This window comes from Chamaea fasciata, unplaced genomic scaffold (genome assembly GCF_029207755.1).
Source record: "Chamaea fasciata isolate MVZ Bird 193981 ecotype frontalis unplaced genomic scaffold, bChaFas1.0.hap1 SCAF_1, whole genome shotgun sequence".
NCBI lineage: Eukaryota > Metazoa > Chordata > Aves > Passeriformes > Sylviidae > Chamaea > Chamaea fasciata.
In genome coordinates, this window is record NW_027094086.1 from 27668720 (window position 1) to 27693038 (window position 24319).

At 36.1% G+C, this 24319-nt stretch overlaps 1 protein-coding gene across 3 annotated transcripts in view; it reads right to left on the minus strand.

Annotated features, from left to right (window-relative positions):
- The window catches only part of RALYL (RALY RNA binding protein like), a 381818-nt gene that overhangs the window by 33698 nt on the left and 323801 nt on the right, over window positions 1–24319 (minus strand). For 2 of the 3 annotated variants that reach the window (XM_066179450.1, XM_066179467.1), the window contains 4 exons: window positions 23548–23580; window positions 5769–5816; window positions 1232–1395; window positions 463–543 (listed from right to left, as the gene is read on the minus strand). In XM_066179450.1, coding sequence (XP_066035547.1) covers window positions 463–543; window positions 1232–1395; window positions 5769–5816; window positions 23548–23580 — 326 coding nt within the window. The remainder of the gene's footprint in view (window positions 1–462; window positions 544–1231; window positions 1396–5768; window positions 5817–23547; window positions 23581–24319) is intronic. The other variant, XM_066179458.1, reaches the window with a different exon arrangement.

Sequence of the window (24319 nt, forward strand, 5' to 3'; positions counted from 1 at the left end):
GGAGGCTTGGAAGTGATTTAACTGTACATGCAACCGATTCTCTGTGTGAGAACATCATCCATTCCAAGGAATGTCTTGAGCTCCTTGTTCCTGAGTGTACATTACCTTTAGCTGTGTTTACCACATGTCCATTTTTTTTGTCACATGCATTCACATGTTTAATACATGTTTTCCTTCAAGGTCTCTGATATCATCAGGTCATACAATAGGAGCAAGAATGGATCCTAATGGGCTCATGAGATCCATGTTCTTTGATATCAGCATGTAAGATTTGAATATGTTATTCAAACAGAGTATATGACTGGGTCCTGTTGATGCCATCATTGACTCCTCTGGCAGTAAGATGTACTGTTGATGGGTTCACTTATTTCATGGTAAGACAGCATGATTGTTTGCTGGCCACTCTAGTATTGTAAAAGACTTACTGAAGTTCCTTCATTCTTTCTAATATCTGATCCCTACCTGATCTTTCTCTTCCTCTTCCAGTGACGCTTCCAAGGACAGTATCACTCCACATAAGGGGCAGGGGAAGACGGGTGGGTGCTGAAAGATGCACGAAGAGGAAGATGAAGTTCCCAGGACATACTGGGGAGTGGGGAGCTTGGTGAGCTTGAAGGAGGGAATGTCTATTGTTCATCAGCTCTTCTAGGGCAAACTCACTGAAGAAGGGTTAAATAAGCCCAAGTTGCCAACCCTGTTTTGAACTTCCTTTAAAACAGACAAAGCCACTTTGCCTCTTTCTACACTCAAAGGAATCTGGTAAAAAAAATACACATAACCCAACCTCCCCTGCCCACCCCAGTCCACTCCCACCAGCTGACATACAACCCTTGAGTCTCCACAGAAATCAATGTGCCTCTGTCTGTCTATAACAAGATTATTACTTTTTTTATTACCAGCAGTTCATGAGATCTCATGGTGTATGAACAGTCAGGTTGGAGGAGATTTTAAAAAGGCTTTTTCTGAGGCTAAGGGAGCAGGCCAAATGTTGAAAGAATTTCCTTCAAAAATGTCATCAGTGTGCTCCTTGACTTGCAGAAAAGGCCTGGAAGCTTTGGTAATCAAACCAGTTTTTCAAGCTAGACATTTAGGGTAGGAAATGACTGCAATAGGGCTATATAGTAGAAGTTGTCTGTTTGCAGAAATTGCTAGTATCTTTGTTTCAATAATATTCAACTATTCAATATTTCAATAATATTCAAATACTCAATATTCAATATGAGCAACTCACATTTGGATCCTGAGGAAGAAGCCCCACTTGAAGTGGATCGTGATGCTCCCTTCATGGAGAAAACCCCTTTGCCTCTACGAGTTGTTGTCACAGCCACACGAGGACGTTTGAGTGGAATCACTGCACGGGGAGGTGGGGGGACACGGCCATGGTAATCAAACAACCTAGAAAAGATTAAGTCAGCTGGACTCCATAAAACCCTCTGTGATTTCATGCCATGGGAGCTCTGTCAACCAAATCTGCATGTTATCTTTGAGAAAATTACCCTTTGAAATCATAATCACTTTATATCAAGTCAAATTAGATTTCAAGGACCTATGCACATTAAGTGCCTTATTCAGATTTCAGTCACACACTGGTGCACAGACCAGCTCAGATTTCTTGTATGTCATTTAAATGAAGGATGTATTATGGGACTCTGCTATTTGCCCTATAGAAAATCCAGAAAATCCATAACCTGCTTTCCACAGGTCCACATCATTTTATTGTTCACAGCCAACAGCAGTACATTTTGTTGTGACATTTCAGCTCCTTTATTACATGCATGGCTTAAATTCTAGTTTTCTATCTCCTATTCTTAAAGATGTAAAAGTAAAGTACAAAAGAGAACTTTCCTGAAGACAACCATCACCATAAAGAAATATCCTGCAGTTTGTGAAACAAGAGTCTTTGCATATTTTCTCTTTATTGAAGAATGAATTGGTGAAGAAGTACTAAAATACCCATGCATGCTTAATAAAAAAATAAAAAGTTGTCCAAACCAAAACCACTGAAGCAGGCAGATACTCAAACTTTTACCACTACAGTCAATACAAGATACTCTACGACAAAAATGAACTTTTGTTCCCAAACAGAATACCTTAATCCTAAAAATGCAGTTATCAACAGCAGGTAACTAACCCATGTAGAGGGAAATAAAGGCAGTAGAAAAGGTACTCAAAGATACAGATACATTTAGAACATAAAATATATGTGTTTTGGATATGGTAGGTGAGGAGAAATAAGTTCAGAAAACGAAGTTTACCAGTTAAGAATCTGAAGTAGAGGGATAAACAACATCCTTATAAAATATTCTCAAACTTACTTGCAACTAGTAATTATGGAAATTTATAACTGCATGTTTAATTTTCACTGTTGTGAGTACTGTCACCCAGCTGGGTGGATAGATGCACAGTTGAAAACAGACACACAAGAAACAGTAATTCACTCATCACAGCATCTAACAGTATGCTGCACAGGAAGCAGAGTCAAACTTAGATCTTCTAACCCATTTTCTGGCAAGTGCATAGCTAGTGCTTAAATCAAACCACTACATTACTTCTGTCTGTACTGTAATACTACAGATAGTGTAATCATCTCCCTCCTTTTCCATAGCTTCCTACAAGATGTGACACGGACATCCTGTCACACTCACTGACTGAAATTCATTACCTCAAATATTCCCACAAATGAGCAGCTTCTAGCCATTGTTAGCAGAACTAAAGAATTTTTAAGATGAACACTAAACCATTTTTTTCTACTTTTAACAAAAATATTAGTGTTTATAGTCACTCATCATTTATCACATTAAATGATCTGTAGGTTGGTCCCAAACTCCTTTTTTATGTTACTGGGAAAAAAAATGTTTCTGAAGCACAAGAAGCTGTCATGCAAAAGTTCATAATGTGATTATTAGCCCAAAGGTGATTTTTTTAGCTTCCTATATTTTGTGTTTAGATAGAGTGAAATTTGAAATTATGCTTTCTTATCTCAAAATGTATAAAAGAGAGGTTATGGAAGTGACTGTTATTTATTCTTACTTTTGTTTGTGAAATTATGCAAAGTTTTTGGGCTTGGTATATTGTTTTATCACATAATTTTATCAATTAATATGCTTTCTTTTAAAAAAACAATGCTTCTATTTATGGTTTTGAAGTACCATACCTGTTTTTCTTGTGCTTGTAATATGAGAAATGATAACAAGAAGTGCTTAGTTCCAAAGCAATTATTTGCCCCATGTCCTGGGGTGACTCTATGATGCTTGTATCCCTAATTACCTGTTTTGTTTATGCTGGATATTAAGTTCTGTGCCTTTAGAATGGTCCTCAGAGAAAAGGGGGAAAAAGAAGCACGCAGTTTGTTTTTTGAAACTGCACTTGCTCCCCCACATTCTCTCTAACTGACTGTGTGTCTGCATCACAGACAGCAGGGAAGAGCTCACTTTTGTTTTATTTAGCTTTTGTAGCTAGCTGAAGCAGAGAAGTTCCCTGGACCATGGTTTTTCTGTTTCTTGGAACTGATCAGCCCTGCTCTGGGCTTAAAACCCAGAAGAGCACCGGGAGCTCAAATATGTGGCCCACTGGGACTTGAGATGTGGCATTTTCCGGAGCTAGAGGGACGGTTAAGGGACTGAGAGAGCTGAGTTACACCTCATGAAAAGGCCTTTCTGAATTTGCCATCTCTTCAGAACAGTGAGAGGTTTTATTGTTTAATATTATTCATTTTCTTAATGATTGTGAATACTTTGGTTGTTAAAAAACCAGCTTTTTCCACTGTTCTCCAAGGAAATCTTTTCCCAAACCAGGTGGGGGAGGGGCCACTTGAATTTTGCTTTCGAGAGGGACCCCATTCAGAGGTTTCCTCCCAAATTTTCCCTAAACCAGGACACCCCAGTAATCACTATTGTGTATACAACTATGCCTTTTCTTTCAGTCACCCTTCTAAATTTACAATTCTGATCTTGCCAGTCTGTCTTTATATAGATTTTACTTTAAAGAACTATCCATTTCTGATAATTTTTTTTTACTCCATCACTGCTTTAGTCAAGGTAAGAAAGACATATTCTCCCTTCTGGGAGGCTGGAAAGTTAATATTATAGTTGGTTGAAATATTAGAAAACAAGATCTATGGTTTGGGATAAAACATAGAAATTCAGAATGTTCAGAAGTTCAAAACTTCCAAGGGTCATGACTATATTTCTTAGTTTGTATTTCCTATAATAGTTTGTACGAAAAAATTCTCCATGGGATTTTCTTTTCCATGAATACAATATTGAGATTTTAATATTTTCCTTCCATCAACTTGTATCTTAAAGAGACTGTTCACCTAGTACAGTTTTTATTTTCAGAAGATCAACACGTCCAGCCTTAGGAGACCAACCTCATATTCAGGTTTTCTACCATAAAAGTTCTTCTGTCTTAATGCTGAAAGTCTTCTAAATTAAAAAATTATACAGTTGAATAGATCTATGGATACAATTCACTGTCAATAGTTTTGCATAACAACACAATTATCAAGAGACAAACTAAGTTCCACAGAAACAATCCTTAATATCCAATAAGTTGTTGGGTTTTTCTTTGTCGAAAATGTTACAATTACAGTTAATAATTTCTGCTACCCATAAAATACAGAATTAAGGAAAAAACTAGACATATAACTTTTATATTCATGTGGCATAATTGATAAACACTATTCTGTTTAAAAACATTGAGTTCCAGAGATGAATTTCAGAGCTGTAACCTTGGAAAGAATAAACAAAAAGCTTATGGAAATTAAATTTTTACAGGACATGTGCTACTCCTGCTGCAAAGGCTGGACAGAACAGTATTAAAATGCTTTGATTGCTTTTTCTTCATATGTTTATATCTCACTATTTTTAGCTTTGTCCGAAGGGTGCATGGTGATTTACTTGCAAAACCATAACTAGTGGTTCAAATTGCACCCACATCAGGAGAAATCAAACATGAAAATATTATTTCTACATTTTCCTACAGTGCTCCTTAGCAGCAAGGTACATAGCACATGTTAAGTACTGCATGTAAACTTTTCCCCTGCTACTGTCCATTGCTTTACATAAAAGAAATATCTGATTAGGACAGGTTGGTGGAGCAATGCTTTGCTCCTCTCTGACTCACTTGTCCTGTGCCAAACCAAATTGCTGTCATCCAAAGACAGAGCACTGCTGGGTAACAAGTTGGTTATCTGTGATCATTCATGCTACTCCTGTGTTGTGGGGATTCTGCTACGTCTGAATAAATTCTTTTTCATAGTACTGAGAGAGGCTGCGTGTAACTACTTGAGGCAGAATCTCCAATTGCTCAGGCATCCAAATTCTTTTTGTCCTACAGGAATACACTGCTCAGCTTGCACTTTTGCTTCTCTCAAGGTTCTTCTGGACTTCTAAGTGTTCTTGGAAGATTCTTGAGGAGACGTATCTATTCGTACACATGTATGAAAAGACAAAGCCAGGAATATCATACTGAAGAATTTTGCAGGCACTATACATGGCAGTGAAAGTGAGCCTGGAAGAACTCTGTTTAACTACCATTAAACTGTTCAGCACAGCAAATACCCCAACAGGTCTTAGAGAAGGATAAAAATCAAAAAACCTGCTTAGTAAGCATACATTTGGTGGTGGTAATCTTCTCTGAGATATTAAAAATAGTCTTCCGATACACAATAGTAATAATGCAATGAATAATAGATAAGATCAGAACTGGCCTGTTTAACCAATGGGATTATATTATCCTCAAACATGAGAAATTATGGGCACACATACCGGTTGTAGAAATCATCTCTGTAGTAATCATAATCAAAGACATAACCACTGTGGAAAAACACAGAAAAAAGAGAATGAACTGATTTATAGGAAAATGCACACTGATTAAAGCTTCTGTGGTAATATTGGCTTACTCTCAAATTTCTATCCCTTCTTCAAAGTCCTTCCACTTCTTTTGTACGATGTACAATGTATATTATGTTTGTCAATGCTGTTTTCAGCTATCACTGTATTTTTGGAAATGTGAAGTCTGGGGCACGCAGAACTGTATAAACAGTTGACAGCACATACAGAAAGGATTTAACACAGTCAGACAGCTCTGTAATTAGAGGATCATTTTAGTATAATTCTCTGAGTCATCAAATGAATTAGCATTCCAAAACTGACACCTTCTTCTTCTTTGGTCTAACATAGCATCATCAGTGGAGTAGAAAGACAGTTAAATACATGAAAGTGTGGGAAATGAGTGAGAAGGTGAGCTAAGACAATTACTTTGATTTAGAGAAACATGAAAAGGACTGGACTTCTTGCTGGTCCTTGAGTCCACCAAATGATTTTCATTGAAAAGAGAAAAAGTAAAAAGTTAAAAAAAAAAAAAAAAAGCTAAAGTGTTATGGGGCTGCATTTCCTCTCAGATTCAGGAAGGAATATACGTATGAATCTGGGAAAAGACAGGCACCATCAAGGGAAACAAACACATGTGAAATTGCACAAGTCCATGAGAAAACTATTTTTGAGCTGTCAATAACAAAATCAAACCCAGTCTGATCTTCCTGAAAAACTCACGTTTTTCACTGTCTTGAGAAGGACAATTATGAATAGTGAGGGTAAGAAGTCTGAAGAAAGTATCACAAAAGAAGGTGAAGCTTTAAGTGAGAAAGGAAAAAGGTAGAAAAGAGAGAGGTAGAAAGGACAAAGCACAGAAGAAAACTTTCCCTGAAAATAAAGGGACATTATAGAATGATAATGTAATATAGGTTGGAAAAGACCTTAAAGATCGGCTACATATTTAAGAAGCTTTTATTCACAGGGAATGAACTTGTGGATAATTTCTGCTCTTGAGCATTGAGCAAAATGGGGTTTTTAGGGCATAATTTGAAGAATGTGTCAAGAATTCCACCAAAGAAGGTCAGGGCACAATTTCCATCTCTGCCACACCTCTTTCACATGCAAGTGTCCAATTGCAAATAGAAGAATATGTTGTACTCTCTGCCCGCACAATATTGCAGTGTAAGATTATGAGAGCTGCTGATGACCTGTTTTGTAATTTATCTGAGAAAAAAAATCCTAAGACACATTTCATGTGAAACACTAAATTAAACAGCCCTGAGAGGCTAGAACCCAGCAGCAGGTAAATTGTGCGTGACAGAGGATGCAAAATATCATTAAATAATAGTAGACTGTGTATAGTGATCATGTTTCTATATCTTAATGCAAAACTAGAATTTTTTTTTCTAAACTATATGACAGCTCTTATTCTGTCTTTCACTCCACTCTGCATGGAACTAAGAAGTAGCAGGTATCAAAGCTATTATTGTATTTACGGCTATTCACAGCTTCCTAGTGGTTTTATTTAGCTGAATGATTAATAGCTTCAATAAGCCCATACTTAATATTCAATGTGTATTTTTTTAAAGCAGAAGAAAACAGACAATTTGAGGAAAAAAATTAAATTTAAAAGCCCTGTCACATAAAACATTTTGCCTGGAGTTGACATTTATTTAATTTGCATAAGGATGGGACAAATTCACTTTTTCAAGGTTAAAGACCATAAAGGTTGTGAAATATAATTCACTGGCACCAGTTAGAGTAAGGTTGAAGGACGACTATATTTCTCTGTAGTAACTCAGCTCTGGCTCACAGGACAGAATAAGGACTGCTGGCCCCTCAATGGGGATGAAAACTTTAAGTTGAATGATGATGTTTCATCTGTAATAATATGTTGAAGAGATTATAGTGTGAAAGCAAACAACACATCTCCGTCTACAGCCATAATTGTTCCTACTTCTGCAGGTCAAGGGACAGCCATAAGATTTGGTCAGTGCTGCAGTATAACACCAAGCAGAAAATTTGCACAGATAATCACTAGCACTGAGATCAAGGTGACTGCAAGGCTCTTAACCTCTTGAGAGTTCCTCCTTAGCAACCCAACAGCCTGTGTAATGGAGGCAGCAGGTAATCACTCACACGGTGTTGAATACCAAATACTCAGCAGGTCAGAAGGCAGAGAAAGGTTTAAACGAGCCTGTGAACTGGTGGAGTCAGCAGTTTCCTAATGGCACTGTAAACAGATTACTTACCCACAAACATGTGCCATCTCTACAATATTAACAACAGAACCAGATGCATGATGCTGATATTAATGCAGTAGACAGTAAAAGACACTGCTTTATGTATCTCACAATGAGGCAAAGAAAAATAATTTTTAAAAAAGTGCTTCTACTAAGCAAAATCACGGTTCCTTGTCCTAACTTAGTGCCACCAAGATAATCTTGCACAAGCTGTCTTTTTTTTTAAGTTTCACTTTACACTCTGCATATCTTTAAAACTAAGTATGCCTGAAGAATAAGTGATTCCCCCATGGCCATGATTTCGGAGCTATGATGCTGGATGTATTCAAAGTTCCTGTGCATGTCAGCAGTTGCACACGTGACAAGTGGGCAATGAGGGTGTTATGCTTCTGCATCCCTGAAATAAACTTATGGATGTAATTATGTCTTTATATACTTGATGTTGAAAACATATTAATACAAAAGTAGAATATTTTTTTCATTCTCTAGGCTATGCCCTCAAAAGATGTTTTTTGATAAACTAATGATCACATATTGTTTTGACCTAACTCCAAACATTAGTGATATAACTGACTTTTCTGGAGTATTCTAACTTTAGGAGAGTTAATGCAGAACAGAGCAGAAATACCTTTTGTTATTTTCCTGTCAATAAGACTTTTGTCTTCCATGTAATTCAGCCTTTGCTAAAATTGCTTTTTCTTTCCACAGGTACAAAGATATATTTAAATTATAAATGTTGACAAACCAGGCATAATGTATCTTAATTTAATTGACAGTGCTATCACCACTTGTGCTGTCAGTTGCTTCTCTGTTGTCAGGCCTGAATAAAAATATTAAATATAGAAGCAATATTCCTTCAATCAAACTCTTTTTGGGAAGCACGTATCAACCTAATGGTTGAAACTAGTATTCCAGTTATTTGTGAAATCATTTCTCATGTCATGTGATAAGAGTGTTAAAAATTGTTCCTGTTGAGTGCAAAAGAGAATCCATCTAAACTGATATGATGTTAAAAAGGAAGTTGGTGAGGGTGACTAGATGATTTAGAGAAGAAGCATTGAGAGATGGAAACTTTCCCTGCTAGAAAATCAATCAGATGGAAGTCACTTTCATAAGCTGTTGAAAAAACAGTGGAGATTTCAGGCCACTTTTCAGTGGATGGTTATCTGCACTCAAAATGAATCAAACTGGTGGGCTGAATCCCACCTTTGCTTTAAAGAAAATTCAATTTTAGGTAAGGATGAGAATGTTGATAGAAGTGAAGGAACACTGTTGTTTTTCAGTTCTGGCTGTATATTCTGCAGTGAGAGAGAACATTCTCTAGAGCCTGCTTTTTTGCTGACAGACTTACTGTCAAAAGGCAATTTTTTTCAGTGATTCCTTCAACTAATAGATTAGAATTTTATAGGAAAAAAAGAGGGGGCTAGAAGACAAAAAGCAGTTGCAAAGAAGTATTTTACATTCATTTCCATAATGAAATTATGAGGGCAAGTAGGTATAGTTAAAAAGAACAGCTTAACAGCAAAATCCCCAATCACTTGTCCCAAAATGCCAAACAATTGAACATAACCTACTGTTTGTATATTTCAGTTAAAGATTAAATTGCATAGTAATTTTGTAACTATAAGTTAAAAAAGTTTTTTTTCTTAATCCTGCACATTTATTCAATTAATAAGAGCAAGATATATTTTTTCCTGAGTGGGGAAAAATTAAGGAGTTAAATTTCAAATAGTCCAGCATGGAATGTAATGCTGTAAATGGATATTTTTTTCTGCAAACTGAAAAACTTTTTGCAATTCTAATCTGAAGAGATGCATTTTGTCCAAGGAGGACATGTATACATAGAAAAGCTGACACACAGTACTACATTTTCTATTAAAGTATCTTTCTGCAGGCACTAGGCAGAATTTATTTGCAATATGATTATGTTGTTTTTTTTCTGTCTCTAGATATTTTCCTTCTCTACTCTCATCCTCTCTTCCAAGAACTCTTATCCCAGTGAAACGTATTTTGTGAAAACTGTTGAATTTACTGTGCAACCTCAATTTTAGGCAAAACTTGGGCAAATATTCAAAATTGCATATACACAGTGAGTAATTAAAACACTAAGACATTTTCCTGGAGAGGATTAGGCAAAACTTGTGAAGCAGACAAGAAAAAAGAAATTGAGATCAATATTCAGCTGGATCAGCTGGTTTCAGAGCTGTTTATGGAAGCAAGACAGACAATAGTGATGCAGGCAAAACTATACCTCAACAATTTTCTGTACAGCTAAGTATTAGAATTCCTAATTTAAACTACTTACTGTGGCTGATGGCACAGCCCGTGCTTAAAAGTGTTATCCTGATGCTCTTTAGAAACAAAATAGTAGCTTTTTAATATAAAGATACCTGTGTAAATCTACTTAATATCTCCCTGAATTTTCTCCTCCTGCTGCAAAACTAATTTACTTTCATCTAAAGTAATGTCCAATGTTTTATGTTTCTCATGGGAACGTATCATAGTAAGGCAAAGAAAAAGATTTCCAGTGGCCCAACCGTTTCCCAAGGTGTCCTTTAACTGTATAGTCTGACTGGAGAGTCTGTAATGTCCATACAGTATTTTTTCTTCCCAGGTACAAGAGAGATGGGTCCTGCCTCTTAAAAATCTGTTTTAAATTCAGCATGCTCAAGGTACTACTGTCAAACCATACACGTGATTGATTAACCAATTTGTTAATAATATTGTATACATTGAATGAGTGTCATTTTACTTGGTTTGACAACTAAAGCAGACTCTTGTTGACAGGTGTAGGATTAAGTGATGGGTTTGGTGTTTCCACAGCATTTCACGGAACAGCAGATTAAATTAAAATCATAGTGGTAGCACTTGAGTTGAAAGGCTAACTACTTAAGATCACAAAAAACAGAACTCCGAAACTTTATTTACTTTTCAGAGAAGCTGTCTTACAAGCACTGTATGAAATGCAAAAGCACGGTTCACAAAAAATTAATCAAGAGAATTGTGGCAATGTCAGAGTTCACATAAAAGAAAAAAATCTAGAAAATTGCATCACGGGCTTTCCTTTCCATTCTTCAAACTGTCAAAAAGCTTAAGTTAAATTTGTGTTCTCATTTACAGTAAGTTTACTGATGTAATTTGATTATTTTGGATTGAGCAACTCAAGGTTTAAAGCAGCAAAATGGAAATGTGAAAGAGACAGCACTTTGAGTGTCCTGAGTACAGCTTGTGAGGTCAAGCCATACTGATTGTTTTTCCAAGATGATGCTTTGCAAGTGCAGTTACAATTTAAATGAAGATGCCTGATTCTGTGAATCTGCAGAAGCATTCTTTTACTCCTGACCCACTGCGTAACAGTTTCCACGACAAGTGCATCTGATAAGGAGACTCTTCCATAACCGAGCACAGAACTGGATTCAATTCCAGTCTGGTGAGAGATAAGTAGAAAGGACAGTTGTGCATCACACAACCAGCTGTGTATCCTCTAAACTAGAGCTAGGCTGACTACCCTTTCCTTGATTTCTGGAAAATATTCCTAATTTTTCAGTGCTTTGGAAGACCTTGTGTTCATTCACTTTCTGCATACACTGTGAAGAAAACAAGATTTATTTTGTGTACGGGAACAAAAAGTCACAAACCAAGGGAATTCTGAGAATATCAGTGGAAAGACCTTTTGATTTAGAGGATATTCAAGAGTCATCATGCCAAATTATCTTAATGTAAATCCAGAATAAAGCTGCTGAAATCAAGGGATTATTTTTTTTTATTATCATTTTTTTTTTTAGTCTTATATATGTCTGGGTATTTTTATTATATTTATTCTCATAAGTGAAAGGATTTTTGTCCCAGATGAGTCACCTGACTGCAGCATGTGGCAAAAGGCTCTGGTGGCTTGTCATAACACCGGTATTGCAGTTTCCTTATACAGTGCTAGACTGTATGGAAGAGCTGCTGATTTCTTGTCATGCAGGTATGAGGCAAGTATGAATCATCTAGCTGAAAATTTTCTGCATGTATTTTCTAATTTTTAAAAAGCATTGTTTTACACTGACTAAGAGACATTTTTTCCCTTAGGAAACCCTCATAATGGTTTCTTTTACCTACTTTTCTAATGTCTCAGCCAACTCAAGAACTGAGGTTCGGTGCCTGTCTCTTTTGAGTAATGTCTTTTGATTAGGATGGGATCTTTCCCATGTTTCCTCAGTCAGTTGTGCTCCTAACTTCCATAGTGTGGAAGATGGCAGCCTTGATAGTCTCCTGCTTTATTCTGGTATATTTTTTATGGTTACCTCCAAATTCCAAGGTCATCTAACAATATGGGGTATTAATCATTAATCTCTCTCCCTCCTTGATGATTTTTGAGGAGCATATTCAATGTAGAGTTTAATCAGGTTACATTTTTGGCTTCAGGTTTTATCTGATTTTCCCATGTCTAAGTTCTTTTAAAATACAAACCCCCACATTTTTAAAATCACATGTTGTAGACTCTGTCAAATATTTTGGTAGCAGAATTGATTATCAACTGATGTGCCACTCTGGCTGCTGTGTCTTAAAAAAAAAGAGCCAATTCACAGTAAATTTGGGGAATTCAGTATGTATTTTATGTGATCTTCCCTTCAGCTTCTCCCTTACACTTGCTGAATGTTACAGTACTTCTCCTGTAGCCTCCTTCATATTGCTGTTTTAAACTCCAAGGACCAGTTGCACAGTTTGAAATTTTGACAACTTGATTGCAGAGGATGGGCAAATTTCATTGGCTGATTGCTATTGTCTATTAAGAACATAATACTAATACTTGAGCAACCTGGTCTAGTGGAGGTTGCCTATCGGTGGCTGGGGAGATTGGAACCAGATAGATCTTTAAGTTCCCTACCAAGCCAAACCATTCCGTGATTCTCTGATTTGAACAAAATAGGACTCATAGAAATTTATGCTTCCATTATTACCATTTTCTGTAACATTTTTCCCTGGATTTTGTGGTCAGACAGATGAGGGCTCTGCTTGCACTTTCATGCACCATGTCTAGTAAACATTTAAAGAGAGTTTCATTTCAAGTGGTTTACCACTGTGGGAAATGCACATTAGATTTTAACAATACAGGCATACCTTAAACTAAATTTCATTTTATATATTGAATTAAGTTACCGAGACAATTTAGTTCTGAGAATTGCTTCCAGCATCTCTTCTGAAACTACAAAATTCTATAAAGGAATGAACACTGTTGAGGTCTCTCCCTGACTCCTCCTTCCCACTCTGTTACCTTCTTGCTCAACTCCCCTTGCATGATTTTTGCCTTCTCCCAGCAAAACCACTTTGCCATTACTCATTCTTATACAATTTTACTGGAATTATACTTTTCTGTTAATGCTCTACACGGAAAGACAGTTTTGGTTTTATAGCCTTAAAAGAGTCATCCAGAACATGAAATACACCTAACTACTGACACATAGACAAGGTAGGCTTGAAACCAAATCATACTTGATTCCAGATTTAACGTATAATCATGATTAATATGTGTGTGTGTATATAAGTGAAGAGATTAATTTTTCCAGGAAACAAAGCCTTATTCAATACCTCTCAGGTCTCTCCATCTCTGCTAAAGAAATGGGAACACTTTGGCAAAATACTGCTCTATAAGCCGCAATAACAAGCTCCAGTTTTGTTTCAATAACTTTACAGTCTCAGAAGATGTGGCTTCCATTTCCATCCCATATCTGTTTGTACGCCACAAAAAAATAGATCTGCAGAATTAACTAGATTATTTGAGAAATGCTTCAGTTTTCCTCCTTTGTATATTGATCATAATTTCTGTGAAGTTGTTAGTTACTTTCAAATAGTTCAGAACAAACAGTTCATGTGAAAAATGCGGTCTGGAATTTTGTAACTTTTCATTTTGACTATTTATTGTTCATAGTTTGCCTGAAACTCTTTACTTTCTGTCCCTTGATTTAGATGGCAAGAAAATAAACAAGACCATATCTAGTAGTTACTTTCTGCTAAATAACTGCTTCTGGCAAAAGGCACCAAGAATGTTGGTTGAAAAGAAACTCGATATGAGTCAGCAGTGTGTTCTCAGAGACCATAAATCCAATTTTATTCTGGGCTTCATCAAAAGGAACCGGTCCAGCAGGTGAGGGTGGTGATTCTCCCCTCTGTTATGCTCTCATGACACCCCATGTGGAGCACTTCATCCAGCTCTGTTGTTCCCAACATAAGAAGGATGTGGACCTGTTGGAGCAAGTCCAGAAGAGGGCTGTGAAAATGATCACAGTGCTGGAACACCTCTCCTAAGAAGACAGGATGAGGGAGTTGGGACTGTTGAACCTGAAGAAAAAAAGACTCTGGGGAGACCTTATAGCCTCTTTCAAGCGCCTAAAAGTGCCTACAAGAAGGCTGAAGAGGAACTTTTTACAAAGGCATGTCCCTACATGATGTCACAAGACGGAATGGCTTTAAACTGAAAGAGGTTAGATTCAAATTAAATATTAATTATTAAATAATTCATTATTAAATATTCCTAAATTATTAGGAATAAATTTGCTGTGAGGGTGGTGAGACACTGGAATTTGTTGCCCAGAGTTGTTGTGGGTACTTCATCTCTGCAAGTGTTCAAGGCCAGATTAGATGGGGCTTTGAGCAACCTGGTCTAGTGGGTGGCACGAGCCATAAATAGATGATCTTTAAGGTCCATTCTAACCCAAATCTTTCTGTCATCCTATGAAAATTTGTAATTTTTGGGACTTACAACTGCTTTCTGGTGTCTATCTGTGTGGTTATCAAAATGTTTGGTAAAAGTAGCTGGCTACAGAATGGCAGCTGCTTCAACCTTCCATCCTTATCCTTGAGAATAAAAATTACAGGATTCAAATGTGGAGAGCTCAGAATGTTTGCTTCATTTTGGAATTTTTTATTTATTTGATTTATTTTAATTTTTTTTTTTTTGTACAGGATTAGAGGCAACTGAAAAGAAAAAAAAACCAAAAAACAAACCAACAACAATAACAAAAAAACCCCAACCAACCAACAAACAAACAAACAAAAAACCCACCAAAAAACCCACAAAAAACCCCCCAAAAACCCCAACCAAAACCTCTATATTTGCTGGAAAACTATACGTTTCAAATTAAACCAATGTTTGGGATTAGCAAAAGAGTCACCACCATAACAATGTCAACTGTCAGCTGCTGGTCATGCATGATAGATTCACTCTGTTATTTCTACTTCATATTTAAGGCTTATTCTCCAACTTTAAATTATGCTCCAATATGTTGTAAAGGAACAAAAATTTTATTGAGCAAAAATGATCCTTAAATGATTTCATAACCAAAGCTGAAGACTTTAGAAATGAAAGAATTTGAAGGATAGTAATTAGACTGTTAGCAAAAAAACTCTGATCCTACTATTGATAAGGCAGAATATGACCAAATTCCCTTTTTTTTTTTGAGCTACATCAGCACTGAAGTTGTTATAACCTGTCACACCTGTGCATACACATCGAGAGTGTATGGCTGATATGGAAGAAGTTGAACTTTGGCTTGAGAAATAGTGAGAATTATAAGAATCTGGCCTGAACCTGAGATAAAAAAATCCCCGAACTAAATGGATAGCTACATAGTGCTTTTGAACTGCAGTTCAACATTGAAACTAAGCAAAAATTTGCCCCAAAGAAACTCAAACTAAAACAGCCAAAATCAAGACCCTTGAAATCAACACCATTTTGGACCAAACAGGGACTATTGAATATGATCATAAACACCCCTGACACAGTTAGGCGTCTTTTCAAATTATGGTGTGTAAGGCAATGCACCAAAGTAGTTGGAAAGTGGTTTGTAAACAAGGGCAAATCTCAGACCAAGCTAAATTTGTAGAAAACAATCTATGATCTAATTAATTTTATTAGTTGAAAGCTAGCCTAATATCAGGACATACTACAATTTTATTTCAAATTAGGGTTATACCACATATATATGCGAATGCACAGCTGAATGATCCAGTAAAGCAAGATGTGGGTATTTGTTCCTTGGTATCACACAAAAAGCTATTAACAGAGTAACACTAAAGACAACAACTCCTAACCTGAAGTTCTTTATCTTTTTAAAGATCTTTAACAAACACAAGAGAGACATCAGAAAGTTCCAATTTGCTCTGCATAAGCAATACTTTTCTCTGATGTTCCTCTTTCTGCACTGCCTCCTCTCTTATTCCTGAATTTACTGTTTAGAAAGCCAATGAATACACAGACTGGTGTGTAGGAAAAACTTTTGAAGCAAGTCCACTGACTGATTGACATGATCACAATTGGTTGAACTCCAAAGAAGAAACCTTTTTATCAAGGAGCCGCCAGTTGTATTACAACAGAAGGGTGGGTAGTGGACTGTAAAGTTCACATAGCAGCACTGGCTGTCTTTCTAGTGTTTACTCTTTTAAGCCGATATTTCTCTTGTAGCTCAAGTGCAAGTAAGATGTTAGGTTATATAGATCAAACTTCAGTTTCTAGTGAAAAAGGTCAAACTGATTTTGTGCATGAAATCAGAGGGATCTGCCATCAGATCCGCTTTGTTTAAGGCCTAGTGTGCTAAGATCTTAATATTAGGAAGAGTTTCAGTTGTACAAAAGTAGTTAGAGAAATGCAGAAGAGCAAGGGGAAGACACAGGCTGACTGGTTTGTACAGCATTATAGGGAACTTGAAACTCAAAATTTAAAACTTCAGAATTCTATCTTTCAATATATCTATTAAGGGGAAGAAATTGAAATAAAAGTTCTTTGTAATGATCTGTAAGCTTGTGAGAATAAATAAAATCTTTCATTTGCAACAGCCATAAGGATGAATAACTGTGTCAACTTTCAGATGTGTTTTGAGAAGGGAGCTGGGTCTCATGACATTTCTGCACGTGACTGCCACAGTAAGCTTATTCATGCTGCATACTCACAGAAGCCCATATAGATTGCTGTGGCAAGATGCTATGTTGGTACCTGAGAAACAGGAAATAGGCATACTGCTAACATGGATCTTTTCAAACACTATTTTCTGTGAGTCATGGGTCAGTCACTGCTGTTTGGGGAAAAAAAAAAAAAAAAAAAGAAGAAGTAAATTAGATGTAAATTGTTTAGTTCCACAGTGAGGGTACATGCCCAGCAAATATTGTCCCTCCTCCCTCCATCTTCCATTGTAAGACAATATCTCTGTTTTTGTTTCTTTGTGTTGTCCTTTTCCCTTGACTTTCCTCTCTATTATGTTCCCAGATTTCTTTTCATTCCTACACTCCCTGAATATTTCAGTCTCCTGAACTCCCTGCAGAAACATTCTCTTGCGTATAATTTTCCCTCCTCTAGAAAACCTCCTGGCTATCTGCTTACATAGGTAAGAGTACAAATATTCAGTGTTTAGGAACTGTTCAACATTAAAATAACACATGAATTATATGGATATGTATTGGTTTTTTTTAGAATTGGTAGGGAAAGGGAAGTCTTGGAAGGCAGCAAAAAAAGAGAAAGGGAAATAGAATAACCAGAAGAGAAAAAGAGTGATCTTTTGCTCTTCCCTTTCCCAATTATGAAGAACATTGCTACTGATATTATTAAGTTCATAAAGGGGAAAGAGAATTTATTAAGATTAATATCTCTTGAGTTTGTTGCAAGTGAAAGTTGATTTGGAATTATGAATTAGGAAAATAACTTTTTTTTGGCTAAATTCAGTAGTCTTTTTTTAAATGTAATAAATGTATTGCTCTGTGTGTGAAAGTGGAAGTGATGTAGAATGAAAAAATCAGTCTAATAGGGAAACCATTAAATAACTAGATTTAGACTGTAGATCAGTAGAAAAATACAAAATCTAGGATCTTTAAACATTGAGTAATGTCACAAAACCAAACCAAACCAAAAACAAATCACAAATTTATAAAACAGCTGTATTCATGCCTGTTTCAGAGTCTTAAAATAATGGTAAGTAGGCAGTTATAGAAAAGTTCAAGCCTTGTGGGTTTTGGAAAACTGGAAGACAATTATGTCACTACTACTACCTGAAATTAAATGATATTGATTCTCAGTGTCTTCCAGAGGTATCTGTATGTGCTGTCAAATCCCAAATCCCTCCTGTCTCTCTGCGACAGCCCTGAAAGTCCAACCCAGTAAAGCGCCATTGCAAAAACCCTGGCAGGTGCCTCTTGCCTCCAGGCTAAACCTCACACATAATCAAAGAGTTGGTTGTTTTAAAGGGCATTCTCTGCAAAAGCAGAAGGTCTGCCGCTGCCTGCCAAAGTCAGAAAGCCCAAGTAGTTTTAAGCACAAGAAATCACTGCCTGGATCTAAAAAATGAGTTTAAATAATTGTCAAATGTGTTAAGTCCTCCTGTGATTTTCATGAAAACAGCTCCTGAATACTTGGCCTGAATATGAATGAGAGTTACAAGATTATGTTCTGGTTGGTAGTTTTATTGGTGTCATAATAGCAGAGCAAAATGAGTATAATATCTCCTCTTTTTGAATATTTCCTCTGCTGAAGGAAAGTAATCTTAGCTCTCTCTCTTCAGAACTTGGGTAGGAACAGTTGGGACAGCGTTTGCTCCATGCACAGGTGCTACTTGGTAACCAGGATGAGGAACAAGAGTGATGGAATTTGTTACAGAGGATGCTCCATGGCTATTTTGTGCCTTACAACCTATTGTCCATTAAAAAATTAACAACAAACAAAACTCCCACAAAAACTTACTGTGAGTTGAAAAAACTTGCATTTTTTGGAAGTGGACTGAGTTATCCTAACAGACCCTGCAAAGACTAGGCTTTTATTTAAACTATCTCACTTCTGCAGAATGGGATCCCTCAAACCAATGTGTGAGAGCAGAACTTACTATATATCTGCAAAATGGCCTTGCAAGAAAGAAAATACTACTGAGCAAGAGGAAGAAATGTGAGTGACAAATTCAAGTTATTTGATGTCTCTTAGAACTATTCTTCTGGTAGAAAATTAATTAAATTTACTTTTTGTGTTTTAGAAGCTTTTCCAAATTCTTCTAAGAATCTGAGCCCACCAAAATTACTCTGTCTCTTGTAGGAGTAAATACCTAGGTTTGAAAGTTACTGTGATTAGGATATTATTTGGAAAAAGCATGGCTTTTCAGTATTTTCTACGGTCAAATGCTTCCTAGAAAGAGGACCTTGGTGAGGAAAGTAATAGTTTATACAGACCTCTAGTGTTTTCATTATGAATGTAAAAAAACGCATTAACTAATGCTAATTTTACTTGTATGTGTCCTCTTTCTTCCATGACAGACCACGATTCATCATTAAATAAATACATAAAATGCGTTAATTTTCATTTATGTTTCATTTCTCTCTGGATTTTCCTCATAAAATTACACTGCTTATAGCAAACAATCTATCAAAAAAAAAAAAAAAAAGAAAAAGAAAAAGGAAAAGATTGAAAAAATCGGAGAATAGATTAAATCTCAGCTGATAATCAGTTGTATATAACACATGCATATTCAAAGACCATCACAATGGAGAGCTATTGCCTGCTTATCCAGAAATAATCCCATTCTCTGCAGCTGGCAGTAAATGAATATCTTTTCACAAGACTCAGGAAAAGTCCGTTGTTTCTCTCTCTCTCTCTCTCTCTCTCTCTCTCTTCTGAATTCAAGAATATGGGACATATAATTAAATGACATCTAAGAGAGAAGACAAATATTTTTACATGTTTGACGAAGTTATTAGTTGCTCTGATGGAATTTTCTGCCTCTACATGTGTTGAAGTTATATTGACCACGTGTTATTATGGAAGTTACATATAATTCTAGTTAGAAACCAACTGTAATCAATTCAAAGAATTTACTGCACAGCACAGTTACAAAATAATTATGGCCTCTATTCACCATATAATACTAACACAGACCTTAAATGATGCTGCACTAGCTGTGTCTTACAAAATGAGATTTTAGTTTTAAGGCTCAGACTGATGACCAGTTACAAATCTGCTTGCAGTTTTAGCTGAAATTTATCAACTGCTAAACTCTTACATGAAGATAGCTATGATATATCAGCTGCCAAGAAATATCTGGTGATTAATAACTGAATAATCAATCTAATTTTCTAGAGAGAATGATAACTTTTGTTGAGGTGATAGGCATCATTGATATTAGTAAATTTCCAACTATGGAGAGCTGATGTAGATAATTAAATTATGTTGGCATTTAAAATATACATTGCTTTTAAAATATAATATATCTTTTGTACAAAGCAGGAGAACTTAATGAGCTGGCACTTAGTTGCTCTTTTTGCAGTGTCCATTTTGCAGTATCCATATCCTTTTTATCAAGACTCTTGATTTTCCTTGTCTATTTAAGACTGAACCTTTCAAACTTTTCTTCATGAAGTTAATTTGATGCATTTTTGGTGGAGGAGTTTTACCAAAACTGTTGCCTCTGGTATTAAAGTCTTCCAGGCACTCTGAGCATTTGTATGACTTCTTGTTTATACTAGATGTCATGAGCTCATGTACTAGATGTACATGAGCCTGAATGCTATATAACATGAAAAGGAAGGGAAGTCCAGACACCTCTTGGTCTTCCTTATGTAGAATATGAACACAAACCCCAAAAAGTGTGGAAATAACATTCTGGAAAGAAGTATCCTGTCTGTCACTCAGCATTCTCCACTAGCAAATATCTCATCCTTCCCTAAGGATTTTTTCTTAACCTCTAAGAGGCAAAGGAAGACAACACAAATATCAAATTCAACTGTGAATTTTAGCCCAAAATCATGTTGTTGCATTCGGATACTCTTATCTTAATAGACTTTATACTTGATAAATTTTTGTTCCTGAATGCTATCATTAGAGACTTTAATGAAAGATGTTACTATGGCTTTAGCACCAAATTACGTCCCTGCCTTGCACATAGAGTAAAGGAGAGTGGGTTTTTCTTCTTTTCTTTGCACAGAAAGAATGATAAATGGAGTTGCCTTTACTAAGGGAGGTGTTTTCTCCCTGCATTTGGGACACAAACTACAACACCACGAGCTGGGGTCTACTTCTCCCTGGCTGCTTTCTGAGGGTGGGGAAAAAATACAATATTTTAACAGCCAATTTTCCTTTGGGTGACTTCTCATGGGACTATTGCAACCCTGCACATACACACAGAGCTCAAAAACCTGGAGGCAGTCTTGAGGTCTTAGGTTGCCTCATTTCATGTTCCCTTCCCCTGCCAAAACAATTAGCAATGGAAAAGCACCTAGAAGTCATATGCTTAGGCACAGCAAAATGAAAAAAGCTTAATTAGGTCCTGCAGGCAACATAATGAAAATGTGGTAACAAATCTCTTTTACAGAAGATAGATGAATGGGAGGCTGGTGTGCAGAATCAAGCCATCTGTAGGCAGCCAAAAGTAATTTAGATTGGTATTTTGACCAAGTCTGGTTGCAAAAGCCATTAAGGGCACCCATGTATTTGCTTAATTGTGGTTAAGTCAGCATTTCTTCTGCAAACATTACTGTATTTTAAAAGCCTGGTGGTTGCAGCTGTCTGGGCTAAAAATTTAGATACAGATCCTGGCACAAGAACTCATTCTCTGTAAAAAAGAACTCCCCAGTTTTTGTAGGACTAGGAGGAGCATCTCTTTTATGTAGTCCCAAGGAGGTGGATGTTGGCTTGGGTTCCTCCTTAAAACGTGGTGTCTAACCCTCTGATGCCCTCCTTGGAGGTAGAGGAAATAAAGAAGTAAAAGGCAAAAGTAGCACACAGGGAATAATTCTGGAAGGTTTTATCTATCTTCATTTTTATAACCTTGCATAAAAAAAATTCAAGTACATTACAGGCAAACTTTTGAAAGGTTCTGGAAAAAAGTTAAGTCTATTTGAGCAGATAAGAATTCCCAAGAGGAATCAATTTTAGAGACAAAGTCACATACAACAACTATGTGGACATAACGTGGATTTACACAGTGGCTATCAGTCTGCTTGTATGGAAACAAACCCAAAGCCAAAACACAATACTTTTTTCTAGGCAAATAAGCTAAAATTGCCAGTACAGTTCTTAAGATCATGATAAGAAGGATTTACTGTTTTGTGGCAAATAATATAAATGCTAACATTGTATTTTTATTTGTTTCCTGGATTTTTGTACTTAGAATTTTGCTCCTCAACCACAATTACAAGCACCTTCTTTTTTTAATCTTACACTTGATATTTTCAGATGATCACTTCTTTATGAGAGTAGAGGCCCCAAAAAGCCAACTCATTAGGATAAGTTACAAATTGGAGTAATGAAGTAATGGAGTAATGGAGTAATTAACAGAAGGGACTAAATTTGATAATAAATTTGGACACTTCAAAGCATGCAAAACAAGCGCAGTGTACACTTTACACCCCCTCCAAATATTTTCCAATAATTTTGAGTTGGTAGAAACTAGAAACTGCAAACAATTAATCGAAAATATACTTAAACAAACCTGAATTACTTTCTGCTACAGAAACCAAGACATATCTCAATCCTGTTTATGCTAATTTGTTGAGTTCTTTTGATCAAAATTTACATGCTTTCTTGCATGTTAACTTTACTTTGCACTTCAGAATTTGAAGTTGACTCCTAGTTCTCCAGTTAGTGCAACAATCCGGAAGTCACTGATAATTACATGGTAAACAGAAATTTTGTATGAATCTTTTGTCTGCAGTTTGTATTCTTGATAGTGCAAATTACGTTGTGAACGAAGGAAAATGAGAGTAAAGACACATTAAAAAAGACACAGTTCTGCAGGAAAACAGGGAGGGAGAATGTCAGGACATGTTGGAAAGTTTTAAAGAAAGAAGCTGAAAGGAAAACTGAGCATGAAAAGTAAAATTCAGACTCAGAGGTAAAATAGAGACAATTACCACTAATACATATATTAGTCTACATTTTATAAAAGAATGGTACTTTTTTAGAATGTGACACATTTAAAAATTATTTTTAGAATGATGAGTTATTAACTTTAATATAGAGAACATATAACTGTTTAAATGACTGTGACACTATGAAGACCATGGCTGAAAGATGCAAATCAGCTCAGTGATTTATAATTAGGCTAAAATTTGATTTTTTTTCTCTTTCATAAATTTGATTTTGTTGTTATTGAAGTATCACTTTTTTTTTAAAGACCATTATCAATTATTTTTTCATAGTTTAGACAAGTGGTATAGATGATATTCAGAATGGTTTCTGAGTAAAGTCAGCAAAAATAAATTAATAAACCAGCTGCTTTTTAATGCAACATTTCACTCCATGTATTTTAGTTTAAGTTTTATTTAGTCAATAAAGTCAAAACATACTTAGTTTCTTTTTGAGAAGGAAAATATCCCTGACTGCTGACTTTATTGACTAAAACCTCCATTTCATAAGCTTAAGTATAGTAAATAACCATAATGTTGAAACAGGATGTTTATGCTCAACTTAATCTCATAAATTATATTTTATGGTTGTGGAATTTATAAATATCCATGAAAATGTACATATTCTTACTTACCCAACTGACAGGAAAGGCTCCTTTGATTCAAGTCTGTCAAGCAAATAACAAAAGTTTTAAATACAGGTACTTATTGTGTTTAAGAACAATTATATAATGAATTTAAAACAGCCATTTTCAGTGTCAAGTTTATTTAATGACAAAATTTATCATGAACAGAAGGGTCTGATTCATTTTAGTAGGCGCTTAACTCTGAAAAAATCCCATTTACCTAATGGAACTTTGGTCTAGAAATCAAATATTTACAAAGTAGCACATCTAGGCCCTTTGAATTTCACAGATTCAGATGACTTACGTAGATATTTGCATGGAATGGCTAGAGTGAACAAGAAATACTTTATTCTTTTTGTCTTTTTTTTTTTTTTTTTTTTTTAATTGGTTTCCAGCATCCTATGCTCATATGACACGATCATTTCATCATTATGAGCACTTCTGTCCCATTTGCCAGAATCGGCCTTGTGCTGGATCTGGGTGTCAGTGTTTTGGTGGGTCCAGAATCATGCCCAGTTCTAAACTAAGTGGTTAAAAGTGCTCTCTCTCCCACTTCCTGCTGTGGCTGCTGTTGCTGTCAGGAGATGCACCACCTGCACCAAGGCAGGAGCCACTTCTACCGGTAGTTTCCATCCAACCAGGACGAATATAAGCGTCCCCATCTACGTTATCAGGCAGTGTTCCTGCTCTGATGTCTCCAACTGGCTGCCCTTATTTTTTAGTGTGTTCTGGCTTCAGTGAGTTTACCGATATCAGCTGCTTGATAGGACCATTAGTATGT